Source organism: Rhincodon typus, chromosome 46 (assembly GCF_021869965.1).
Source record: "Rhincodon typus isolate 14 chromosome 46, sRhiTyp1.1, whole genome shotgun sequence".
Classification (NCBI taxonomy): domain Eukaryota; kingdom Metazoa; phylum Chordata; class Chondrichthyes; order Orectolobiformes; family Rhincodontidae; genus Rhincodon; species Rhincodon typus.
In genome coordinates, this window is record NC_063377.1 from 8024079 (window position 1) to 8037638 (window position 13560).

Below are 13560 nucleotides of genomic sequence, written 5' to 3' on the forward strand. Positions count from 1 at the left end.
AAATTTTTTTTAGAAGTATACAAAATAACCTCAAACTTTATCAAAGCTTTTGCCAGTTTATTTATAAAAATCGAGCCTTTGTGCGGACACCGCTGTTCTTTGATGGAAGCTATGAGGTGCTGTCCTCCCTCTTAAAAAAATGCCTCATGCCATTTTCCCCGTTCGGCCTGTTGCAATAGTGACTGTCCGCCAGGAGAGGGTGGCATTGTACCACTTTAATCAAGGCAGACGATCAGGCAGAGAGGCTTTGGCCTTCATACATTCCCCTTTGCCCCAATACAAAAGCCCTCCTACTGCAGCAGCCTGAGCTAACCGCAGAGTTTTCAAAGAAGGCGTCACTTGAACATGTTTTGAATTGAAGCAAACGCAACAACACTTTGCATTTATCTATGATATGAGAACAGAAATAGTTTGGTAAACTCGGCAGGTCTGACAGCATCTGTAGAGACAGAATCAGCGTTAACGTTTTGAGTCGAGTACGACCCAGGGTTGGAATCCCACCATGTCAGATGTGAATTCAATTTAGAAAAAAAATCTCTGGACTAAAAAAAAAGTTCATTGTTAGTCACAAAAGCCCTGCTAATGTCCTTTAGGGAAGGAAATCTGCCTACGTGTGACTCCAGGCCCACAGGGATGGTTCTTAACAGCCTTCTGGCCAGTTGGGGATGGGCAATAAATACTGACCCAGCCAGCGATGCCCACATTCCATGAAAGAATTATAAATAAGGGAGAACTTCTGGTGCTTGCTTCTCACCCAAGAATAATTTATTTTATTTACACATGCATTTTGCAAAAGCGACTGCAGTTACAGGGAAGAAAAAAAGTGAAGCAGGTTTATTGTAACTCGGGCGAGAAAGTCTTGGTCGGTCCTTAATGTTTGCTTTGAGAATTAAGCTAAGAATATTCCAAGCTCGGACCTCAAAAGGTTTTTGTGAGATGCTAGTAAAGGCACAGGGACAACCTCAGTGTCCGCTGGGAGTCTCCTGGGCTCCAGACTGATTTCCACAGCGTTGTGGGTTCCATTGCAAATCCTGACTCCTCCTTGAACCCACCTGGATAGAATTCCACCTGGATTTTCACTGGCGTGCCCCTTTCTTTTTGGTCCTCTTCTCCCGAGCAGCAAATTCCAAGGAAGCGTACAGAGGACCACCGGGAGTCTGGGGAAATATGTCAAGATGCAAAGCAGTTTACAGCGCAGGTCTAATGATGCAGCCTTGCAATTGAGTTTCAGGAAATAATAGACGATTCGGCCTATCGTTCCACGACCAGTTCTGCCAGTGAGTTCACCAACAGTATTCCCTCAGCAATAACCCTCTGGCAGTGCAGAGCTCTCTCAGCACTGGTCATCTGACTGGGCCTAGTCCCTCAGTTCTGTTTGACAGTGCCTGCTCGCTTAGCACTGACCCTCCAACAGTGCAGTCTTCCTTAGCACTGACCGTCCGATAGTGCCCATTCCCTAAGCACTGACCCTCCAATTGTGTAGCACTCCCTCAGCAATGCCCCTCCAACAGTGCCTACTTCCTCAGTGCTGACCATCCAACTGTGCCTGCTCCCTTAGTGCTGACTCTCCAACAGTGTGGCACTCCCTCAGCACTGACATTCCGACAATGTGGTGTTCCCTCAGCACTCTCTGACAGTGCCTGCTCCCTCAGTTCTGACTATCCATCAGTGCCCGTTCCCTCAACACTGATCCTCTGACAGTGCAGTGCTCCCTAAGCACTGACTTTCTGACAGTGCCTGCTCCCTCAGCACCAATTCTCCAGCAGTGCAGCGCTCCTTTAGCACTGACCGTCCATCAGTGCCCACTGCCTCTGCACTGATCCTCTGATAGTACCCACACCCTCATCACTGACCCTCTGACAATGTGGCACTGTGAGGAATGGAGAGGGAGGGTGAGTTCCAGCACAGACCCTCAGTCATAGCCCTGTGAAACTGCTGGAATTCTGAATCCTCATTATAATCTCACTATTAACCAAGATGATTGATGGGGGAGTTTGTAAGTGAGAATGCTGTGTGTTTAGTCTCAGTGCACAGTTAAAAAGGTGACAGAGCAGCATTAAGCTGGAGATGTGACAGAGAGACACAGGCATTTGGAAATACCCCAGTAAAATTTGAGAAAGGCATCTTTTCCTAACCATTAACCATTCCCCCTCTTGTTTATCAGCTGGGGCTAAGGTTGGTGGCGATGTTTTCATTCCAGTTCTAGGGAGCTGTGAAATTTGCTTGTCGCTGAGTTGCTCGTTGCTCTGGACTGATCTGGTGTCATTGGGCGAAATTTCCAACAGATGGCGCCTTGAACTGAAAGTCCTAAATCATTGCAGAGATGGTAGGAACTGCAGATGCTGGAGAATCTGAGATAACAAGGTGTAGAGCTGGATGAACACAGCAGGTCAAGCAGCATTAGAGGAGCAGGAAGGCTGACGTCTCGGGTCTAGACCCTTCTTCAGAAAAAGACGCGAAATGTCAGCTTTCCTGCTCCTCTGATGCTGCTTGTCCTGCTTTGTTCATCCAGCTCTACACCTTGTTGTCCTAAATCATTACATTCTTGTGAATTATGATGATGTTCTGAATCAACTCACCTGTGCTCCACCTGGATTTGCCCGCTTTGCTTCTGTTTGATGGTTTTTACCTGTGTATCAATGGTTAAGATGTGAAATGTAAATTAATTCGGTCTGAGAAATGTAGGACTAAACAGAGACAAAGGGTGCACCAATGATCTGTCAATGTACCAATACCCCAGTACACCCATGGTGCCTCTATGTCAATGAACTCACCCAATCAGTGGTAATATCCCAATGTGCTCATTGAGTCATAGAGTCATACAGTATGGAAACAGATCCTTTGGTCCAACCAATCCATGCTAACCAAAATCCCAAACTAAACTAGTCCCACCTGCCTGTGCTTGGCCCATAAACCCTTTATTATTCATTTAAGTGTCTTTTAAATGGTGTAACTGTCCCGTATCCATCACTGCCTCTGGAAGTTAATTCCACACACGAACCACTCTCTGTGTAAAAAAAATGCCCCTCATGCCTTTTTAAAATCGTTTTCCTCTTACCTTAAAAATATGCCCCTTAGTCTTGAAATCCCCCACCTTAGGGAAAAGACACCTGCCATTCTCCTTATCTAGGCCCTTCATGATTTTATAAAGCTCTACAAGGTCATCTCTCAAGCTCCTACATTCCAGTGAGAAGGCTCCCAGCCTATCCAGTCTCTCCTTATGATTCAGATCCTCCAATCCTGACAACATCCTGGTAAATCTCTTCTGAACCCTCTCCAGCTTAATAACATCCTTCTTATAACAAGGCAACTAGAACTAGACACAGTACTCCAGAAGAGGCCTCACTTATGTCCTGTACAACCTCAACATAGTGCCTCAACTCCTATACTCGGAAGTTTGAGCCATAAAGGCATACGTGCTAAATGCCTCCTTAACTACCCTGTCCTTATGTGATACAAACTTCAAAGAATTATGCAACTGAGCCCCTATGTCTCCCTGTTCTACAACACAACCCAAGGTCTTACATTTAATTGTATAAATCTTGTCTTTGTTTGTTTTAGAAAAATGCAATACCTAATAATAGTTCAAATTAAACTCCATCTGCGACTCCTCAGCCCATTGACCCAATTGATAAAGAACTCTTTCTAATTTTAAATAATCTTCTTCACTATCCATTATACCACCAATCTTGCTGTCATCTGCAAACTTACTAACCATGCTTTCTATAGTCTCTTGTAAATCATTTATATAAATGACAAACAAAAATGGACCCAGCATTGATCCCAGCGGAACACTGCTGGCCACAAGCCTCCAGTCCAAAAAACAACCATCCACCATCACTCTCTGTCTCCTACTGTTGAGCAAGTTTTGTATCCAATTGGCAAGCTCACCCCGAATCCCATGTGGTCTAACGTTACTAATTAGTCTACTGTGGAAGAATAATTGAAGTGTCAAGAGCAATTAGATGTAGAATGTAGCTAAAGCTTAGAGTTAGAGGTTGGAACGATGGGAAAATAGGTCAAGTAAGAGATATGCAACAAATTGTTGTATATCTGCAGAAAGCTTAGAACCTGTTATTCAATGTTGACCCAAAGCTTAAGATAAAATATCAGCAACCACAGGTTGTGGAACCATGACGTTTGACATGAAATATGACCTGCCTTAAGGGGATGTGATAAACTGTGTACATGCTTATCTGCCTGCAACAGCTGTCTCAATCTTTCACGGCGCATATAAGTATTGCCTTGTTTTCGTAATCATCAGAGACTACAGACCTGACCTTTTGTCAGCGTTGGCTCCCCGTGATATCACGTAATAAAGTCTCTTTACCTCGAAGCCTAACGCTCCAGTGTGTGACTATATTAATATCTTCAACATCTACATATGGAATCTTGTGAAAGGCTTTACTAAAATCCAAGTAAACAATGTCTACTGCTCTGCCCTCATTAGTCTTCTTGGTTGCTTCCTCAAAAAAACTCAATCAAGTTTATGAGACATGGTTTTCCTCACACAAAACTATGGTGACTATCCTTAAATGCATATAACTCCTATTTTTCAGAATCACTTCCAGCAGTTTACACACCACCGAAGTCAGATTCACAGGTCTATATTTCCCAGGTTTCTCCTCACATCTCTTCTTAAACAAAGGCACAACGTTAGCCACTCTCCAGTCATTTGGCACCTCACCCGTACTTGTAGATGATACAAATATTTCTGCAAGAGTTCCTGAAATTTCATCAATAACTTCCCACAACGTCCTGGGATACACTTGATCAGGTCCCGAAGATTTATCCACCTTTATATTTTGTAAGATCTCCAACACTTCCTCTCCTGTAATATGAACTTGTTTCAACACATCAATATTTTTTCCCTGAGTTCTCTAGCCTCCACTTCTTTCTCCTCAGCAAAAACAGACGCAAAGTATTCACTTAATATTGCTTCCATCTTCTGAGGTGCAACAGAAAGATAACCTCTTTGATCTTCAAGAGACGCTACACAATAGAAATATCTCCTCAATACATCAACATCCCCTCAGTACAGCAATATTCTCATATTCAGTAATATCCTCTGAATACAGCAATCTAGCTTCAATGCTCCAACATTCTCTCAACACAGTAATATCTCCCCACTACTCCAATATTCCTTCAACACAGCAATATTCTTTCACATTTCACTATTCCCTCTAAACTCCAATATACCCTGAGCTCTCAAATATTCCCTCAACACAGCAATGTTCCCTCAATATCCCGATATTCTGTCTATCCACCAATACTCTCTTAATACTCCAATGGTCCCTCACTACAGCAATATCTCCTCAGTACAGCAATATTCCCACAATATTCCAATATTTTATCAATGTACAAATATTCTTTCAATATAACACTTTGCTCAAAACTCCAATATTCCCTTGGTTCTCCAGTTCTCCCTCGATACCTCAATGTTCCCTCAATATTCCAATATTCTCTCAATAGGCCAATACTCCCTCAATATTCCAATATTCTCTCAATACAACAATAATCTCATAATGCTGTAATATTCCCTCAATACTTCAATGTTCCCTAAATACTCCATTGTTCCATCAATACTCCAATATTTCCTCAAATTCAGTTTGCCAATACATGGAAGGGCACGATTTGCCCTCCCCTGAGTGACTAAGCTCCACCATCGGGGTCTCAGTACAAGCCCAAAATTCGCTTGTGCAGTGGTAGAGCAATGCTAATCAGATCACTTGGCTTTGGGAATTTACAGTTGTCAAATCTATATCATATGACTGCTGATCTTTCTAAATGAATAATAACATAAGAACTCGGAGCAGGAGGAGGCCATTCAGTCTTCCAACGCTGCTCTGCCATTTATGTATGATCATGGCAGATCCCTTCTTGGCCTCAACCCCACTTTCCTGTTTGCTCCCCATAAGACTTTAAGCAGTTACAAATTAAAAGAAAAATGTTTACTCCTTTCTTAATTTATTCAGTGCCCCAACATCCACCGTATTCTGGAGCAGCGAATTCCACAGATTCACTACCCTTTGAGGGAAGTAAATCCTCCACATCTCTGTTTTAAATCTGCCACTTCTCAGTCTAAAGCTATGATCCCTTGTTCCAAATTGCACCACAAGGCTAAACATCCTCTACACGTCCACATCGTCCATCCCGTTTAGCATCTTATATACCTCAATGAGATCTCCTCTCATTCTTCTAACCTCCAGTGACTATAAGCCTAAACTACTCAATATCTCTTCATCTGACAAGTTTTTTGTCTCAAGAATTAATTAAATTAGCAATGATTAATAAATATTAATTAAATATACCTTTATTAATGGTATTACTAGATGAGAATAATGTTACCACTGTTATTAATACATAAATATATAACATTGCTGCTGGTATTAATCAATAATTAGAATGTTATTGATAATATTTACAAACAACTGTAATATTACTGTTTAAATTAATAAATATAATACTAATGTTGGTATTTAAAATATAAAATACATCACTGCTGGTTTTCAAAAATAACTACAATGATACTGTTGGTATTTATAAATAAATATAGGATTGTTGCTTGTATTTATAAAGGAATATAACTTTACTGCTGTTATTAAAAATAAATGCAATGTTACTGCTTCTATTTATGAATACATATTTTATTACTGCTGGCAATTATAATTAAATATAATATTACTACGAATAAATATACCATAACTGCTAGTCTTTATAGATAAATAGAATATGATGCTGGTGTTTAGAAACAAATATAACATTACAGGTGATATTTATAATTAAATAAAATGTTACTACATATATTTATGAATAAATATAACATTATTGCTGGTATTTATAATTAAATGCAATGTTAATGCATGTACTTACGAATAAATATAACATTAGTGTTTGTATTTATAAGTAAATACAATGTTACTGAATATATTTACGACTAAATATAACATTATTGCTTGTATTTATAATTAAATGCAATGTTACTGAATGCATTTATGACTAAATATGACATTACTGCTTGTATGTATAATTAAATGCAATGTTATTGAATATATTTATAGATACATATGATTTTGCTGGAAGGAAGGACGGGGTCTGCTGAAATGCAGTATAAATCAACCATGTGTAACCAACACAGCGGTGAGCTGGAGAGTGGGTGAATGACCGTCTTTGTCACTTCAGATCAAAGGACTTGTTCGTAATTGCAAAGAAAAGAACAGTTATGTGTAAACAGAATGTTGGACGGATGAAGGACAGAACGAGGCCATTCTTCTCGTCGTGCCCGGCTAGCTTCTTGGCAGGGAAACCTCCTCTCACCTCTCCTCCCCCATTCAATCTACCCTCTCCCATCTTAATCCTCTCCGCTCTGGGGAGAAAGATCCCAGCTTCTCCCTACCTTTCTCTCTGCCCCTCTCTCTCTCTACATGAACCAAAATGCCTCATTCCCCTCCTCCCACCCCTGGTCTCCTTTTGGAAAATCCCACAACCTACCCTTGTTCCTTCCCAAAAACCAGGACCTCAGAACTCTGCACACACCGATCTTAAACATCTAGATAGATGGAGGCATAGGTAGTGTTGAGGAAGCGGGGAGGCTGCTGAAGGATTTGGACATGCTAGGGGAGTGGGCAAGAAATGGCAAATGGAATACAAAGTGGGAAAGTGTGAGGTTATGCACTTTGATCAGAAGAATAGAGGCATAGACTGTTTTTTTAAATGACGAAAGGCTTCGGAAATCTGAAGCACAAAGGGACATGGGAGGCCGAGTTCAGGATTTTCTTAAAGTTAACATACAGGTTTAGTTGGCGGTTAGGAAGGCAAATGCAATGCCAGCTTTCATTTCGAGAGGGCTAGAATGCAAGAGCACAGATGTACTGCTAAGGCTGTGTAAGGCTATGGTCAGACTGCATTTGGAATATTGTGAGCAGTTTTGGGCCCCCTATCTAAGAAAGGGTGAGCTGATTTTGGAGGCAGTCCATAGGAGGTTTACAAGAATGATCCCAGGGATGAGGAGCTTGTCATATGACGAGAAGTTGAGGATTCTAGGTCTGTACTCAGCCTTTAGGATAATCTAGTGGGGTTGATTTGATTGAAAATTACAGAATACTGAGAAACCTGGATAGAGTGGATGTGGAGAAGATGTTTACACCAGTAGGAGAAACTAGGATTTGGGCACAGCCCCAGAGTGAAGAGATCGCCCTTTAGAACTGAGATGAAGAGGAATTTCTTCAGCCAGAAGGTGACGAAACTGTGGAACTCATTGCTGCAGAGGGCTGTGGAGACCAAGTCATTGACTCTATTTAACACAGAGATAGATAGGTTCTTGATTGGTAAAGGGACCAAGAGTTACGAGGAGAAGGCAGGAGAATGGGTTTAAGAAACATATCAGCCATGATCGAATGACAGAGCAGACTCAATGGGACGAATGGCCTAATTCAACTAATTTTGTCATGGATAGACCATTTTTAATTTCTCCTGCTCCCACTAAAGATTTAAAGGACAGCAGAACCTTCACGGAGCACAAAGAGGCCTCTGAGCCCATTGGGTCCAAACTAATTGCCCGCAAGAGCATCTTATTCCATTCTCTAGACTTCTACCATACACCACTACCATCCCAACCCGCCCCTAGAGTCCTACCAATTCCCTCCTTTCAGATATTGGCTCGAGAACATTCAATTGATCAATTGAACCTCCATACTCCATGTCCAGACCCTAACCACTGGCTACAGAGAATGAGCCCTATTACTTCTTTTATGAATCATCTTATGTTCCCCTATGAAATCTGGCCTTCTCTTCTCCACGGAAAGCTGTCTCAGCTTCCCGGATCTATCCTCGTCTCCAGATCCTTCTCTCTGTCTGAAATCTTCACATCCTTGTTCACGGGGAGTACAGAGAATTGGGAACAACACCAGTTAGATAAAGCCGGACAAAAGATTCTTGCCAATGGTTGTCTCAGAGCATACTCTCTGCTCTAACACTAACCCTAACCATAACCCTAACCTAAGCCTATTCTGAACTCTAATCCTAACCATAACCCTAATCCTAACCCTAACCCTAATGCTAATCCTAAATCTAATCATATCCCTACCCTAATTTTACTCCTAATCTTAACCCTAAACATAACCCTAATCCTAACCCTGACCCTGACTGTAAGTCTAGCCACAAACCTAACCCTAATCCTAACCCTGATCCTAACTCTAAACATAATCCTAATCCCAACCTAAACATACCCCAATCCCAGTCCTAATCCTAGCTTTAACCTAATCCTAACCCTACCCCTAGCCTTACCCAAATCCTAAACACAGCCCTAAACCTAACTCTACCCTAATCCTAATAATAACTCTAATCCTAATCCTACCCTAATCCTATACCTAACCCTACCCTAACCTCAACCCTAATTCTAACCCTACCCTACCCTAATCCTAACACTAATGCAAATCCTAATGGCAACTCTAATCCTAACTCTAAAGCTAATCCTAACCCTAACACTAAACCTACCTTTAACTCCAACCCTAACCCTACCCTAACCCGAGCCCTAAGGCTACCTCTAACCCCAGCCCTAACTCTACCCTACCCTAACCTTAACCCTAACCCTAACCCTAATCCTAATGATAATGCTAACCCTAACCCTAACCCTAATCCCGTTTATACAGATGAAGTCCGTTCTATTCAGCATCTCCTCAAACCTTCAAACCTCTGGGCACAGAGGAGACCCTCTGAGTTAGGTGATTGTGAAATCTCACGTTTCTAGCCGTCCAATTTCAGTGAGACTTCACACTCAGAGGGTTACCTGGCACAAGAAGTTTAAACTGTGACTCAAAACTAGATTTCTTCAGGATATTGCAGATGGAGAAAGGGAGAGTTCAGAAGAATTGTATGAGGAAAGTGACTGGGCTGAATGTATCCAGCTGGCAAGCTCATCCCTCCCAACCCTCCCCGAACCGCAGACAATTTTACTTCTTGGCAGTGTCTTGCTCCCAAGACCTATCCAGTGTAAGCATTTGTAAGATCTTTCAAGGGTGGGAGTTGATTCCAATCCAAGCTATCCCAAGGGAAATCAAATTGTGAATTAAGGGCTAAGGATTGCAGGGCTGTGGGAGTGGTCTTCAAAGAGCTAGCACTAATGTGATGGTCTGAATGGCCTCTCTCAATACGCATTGGTCTCTGATTCAAACATATTATGCAGACATGGTCGATAACCTGAGGAACTATCAACAGGAACAAGTCCCCATCAGCAGCAATCAGCAATATTAAATTACCTTAATACTTAAATGGACTGGTCACACTATTTGACACGCTCACTCACTCCTAGTCCCACTAATTCATTCATATTAACGTGCACTCACTCGTCCACTAACTAACTCTCACAGTTTAATTCTCACACACTTGCTAACCCACACTAACTCAAACACACTCACTAACTCTCGCGCACTCAACTCACTACCTCATGCATTCAGTAATTCTCATACATGCACTAACTCACATTCAACAAACTCTCTCGCATTCACAAGCACACTTACTGACTCACGCATTCACTAACTCACGCATACTCCCTATCTCACACATACACACTCTTATAATGTAGATATCTATACATATTTACACATATACATGCATATAGAAATACATATATACACATTTACCCATAGAGACACATAAGCACACACAAATAGTTATATATGCACATGTATATACACACAAGCACAGAAATATATAAACAGAAGCACATAAACGCATACAAACTAATATATATGGATCTATACAGACATAAACACATGGATATACACATATACTCAAATATAGATACATGCACACACATATATACATAATCAGACAAATAAAACAAACATGCATAGCACACAGTTCTGAAGAAGGGTCAAAACAGGCTCGAATCTTAACTGTATTTCTCTCTCTACAAATGCTGTCAGACCTGTTGAGTTTCTCTTGCACTTTCTATTTGCTATGCTTACATGGGGGAGGTAATGGCCGAGTGATGTTATTGCTGGACTGTCATTCCAGAGACTCAGATAATTTTCTGGGGACCTGGGTTCGAATTTTACTACGATAGATGGTGGAATTTGAATTCAATAAAGATCTGGAATTAAGAGCCTAATGATGACTGTGAATCCATTGTTGATTTTTGGAAAAACCCATCTGGTTCACTGATGTCCTTGAGGTTAGAAAACTGCCATCCTTACCTAGTCTCACCTACATGTGACTCCAGATCCACAGCAATGTGGTTGACTCTTAACTGCCCTTTTGGCAATTAGGGACGGGTGGTAAATGCTGCCTGGCCAGCGACGCCCTCATCTCGTGAATTAATAAAGGAATTATCCTACACATAAACACGTATATACGCACAGATCCATATACTCAGGCCTGAATATATACTCAAGATATTGACACATACGCATACCTAATATACACATTAACATATTTACAAGCAAATCCATATACGCTCAAGCATCCATACACTCAGACTTACGAACACAGACATGTCCTCACAGTTATACATTCACGTGTATATGGATAGATCCATATGCTTAGGTAATAATATAAACTCAAATATCGACAATTGCACATAACTAATATGCACTCAAACACATTTGCATGCAAATACACACACACACACACACACACACACACACACAGGCATACGGTCATATACACACCGTTTTACTCAGAGACACATATACACTGGGATATATGAACACATTCTTTTTCACGCACACTCTAATCCATAAACCCATCTATATTCCTTTGCTTGATGGAGGTATTTCATTGGTGGACTGCCAGTTTTCAGAAACTGGGGGTCTATAACCCCACAGAACGTGCACCTCGATAACTCACCTTTCCTTGATACTGCCTGTTCGGTGAAGGACACAATCTTTGTCTGGATTTTTTCTCCCAGTTGAACAACACAAGAACAGAGGGCACCGCTTGTCCACTGTTCACTCGTCACTGTGACCTGACTCGTGATGTTCCAGGTGCCGTCCGGCTCCTTCTTCCCGACATCGCTCGCCCCCTCGGTGACCTCACCGGAAATATTCCAGAAAATGACAATCTGGTTGGAAGAGACGCCGCTGACGAGACACACCAAGGGGACGGTGCTATTCTGGGCAGGCACAGACAGCGGGACGAAGACTAAGACAGACGTCTTGTTGGTGGAACTGTCTGGACAGAGATTGGGACACGGTTAAGGAAAAACGAACGCAAAATGAAAATTTTGTGAACGGTTAGGGTTGATTTTGGTGTTTCTCTTACCTCCAACAAGCAGTTTTGGTCCATTTCGGAGTGGAGCATAGCCATCCCTATCAGCACAGTAGTAGGTCCCAGAGTCATCCACCTGGACGTTGCGAATTTCCAGTACCAGCAGGCGCTCGCTACGACCTTTTTTTGAAATAAATTTACAACCGGACCCTTCACAGTTGGTGATGTTGATTACCACCGGGACGTCACCTACAGTCTGTTTGTACCAGAAATAGCTGCTAACCAACTCGACTGCATAGCTGTGATGGCACTCCAATTCGACGGTCTCTCCGACTTTTGCCGTCTTGGCGAGGGGTCCCTGAGACACAGCGAGCTGGGAATCTGTAACTGAAGAGATAAAAGTGGCATTAAAAGCGATTATTGAGAGATGGCAGTGGAGACCCTTTGCTCGCTGTACCGAGAGCCGCCCTGTCATTGTCTACAATGACTCCAATGATCACTTCTCACACTATTGACTACGTTAGTCCTATAATTTGGGAGACTTCAGATAAATATCCTCACTGGACATGGTCGAAATTCCTTCTTTATGGGGAGGGGTGGAATGGGGGTAGGGGAGGAGAGACTCCCACTTTCCGCCCGATTCCGGGCGACTTTTTGAAATTCCCGCCCGCCTTTCACTCACCATAAAGAGCCAACAGTTGGACAAGGAGCATCAGGAAGAGGGTTTCCTTGGTCATTTTTCGGGATGTGGATAATTTTCCCTCCGCTCCCCCCTGCGCTGGTTTGTGTGTGTGCGCGCGCGCGGCTGGGAAAGTGTCAGCAGGGTTGCGTTGACCTCAGGACCGGTCAGCCTCGCCCCTTCTGCGATCGGTTGAGGCGCGGCTACAATGGAAAGTATGACACAGTTGTGGGCGAGCTGCGCCGCTCGGCCAGAGCGCGGTCTGTGCGTCACCGAGGTCAGGGAGGCGAATACCTATAAATAAAAGCGTGGCCGCTCACAGGGCGCCGGGGGCACTGAACGAACGTTGGTAAATAACAATTAAACGCTGGATCCAACCCGCAAAGGGGTATTGTCATCTCCTAATTGTCTTGTTGAACCGATGCAATCCTTGTAGATGTGTTAGAAACACGCAAAGTGCTGTTAGGGAGAGAATTTCATATTAAAGGGTTAGGAAGACAAAGATACTGTTATGGAATCAGTTTCAACATAGAGATATTAGGAACATACACGTAATGTTGGAGAGTTTCAGTATTATAGGGATACTAGGAACACTCAAGTACTGTTAGGGAGAGAGTTTCAGTATTATATGGATGTTTGGAACACTCACAGTACTGCTAGGGAGAGAGTTTCAG

The 13560-nt window shown here is 42.4% G+C and overlaps 1 protein-coding gene across 1 annotated transcript; it reads right to left on the reverse strand.

The window, feature by feature from the left end:
- Window positions 1-11719: 11719 nt before the first annotated feature.
- Window positions 11720-12982, reverse strand: LOC109920771 (Ig heavy chain Mem5-like). Its single transcript, XM_048620301.1, has 3 exons — window positions 12890-12982; window positions 12262-12594; window positions 11720-12171 (listed from the first exon to the last, which is right to left on the reverse strand). The coding sequence occupies exons 1-3, from the start codon at window positions 12942-12944 to the stop codon at window positions 11720-11722; spliced, it is 840 nt and encodes a 279-aa protein (XP_048476258.1). The 5' UTR covers window positions 12945-12982.
- Between the last annotated feature and the right edge of the window lie 578 nt (window positions 12983-13560).

What these genes read in the sequence shown, in the direction of transcription:
- LOC109920771 (XM_048620301.1), bottom strand. Translation starts at nt 12,944, where the DNA reads ATGACCAAGGAAACCCTCTTCCTGATGCTCCTTGTCCAACTGTTGGCT. An exon ending in CCAACTGTTGGCTCTTTATG is followed by an intron (nt 12,595 to 12,889) that starts GTGAGTGAAAGG and finishes TTATCTCTTCAG; the next exon opens with TTACAGATTCCCAGCTCGCT. An exon ending in ACCAAAACTGCTTGTTGGAG is followed by an intron (nt 12,172 to 12,261) that starts GTAAGAGAAACA and finishes ATCTCTGTCCAG; the next exon opens with ACAGTTCCACCAACAAGACG.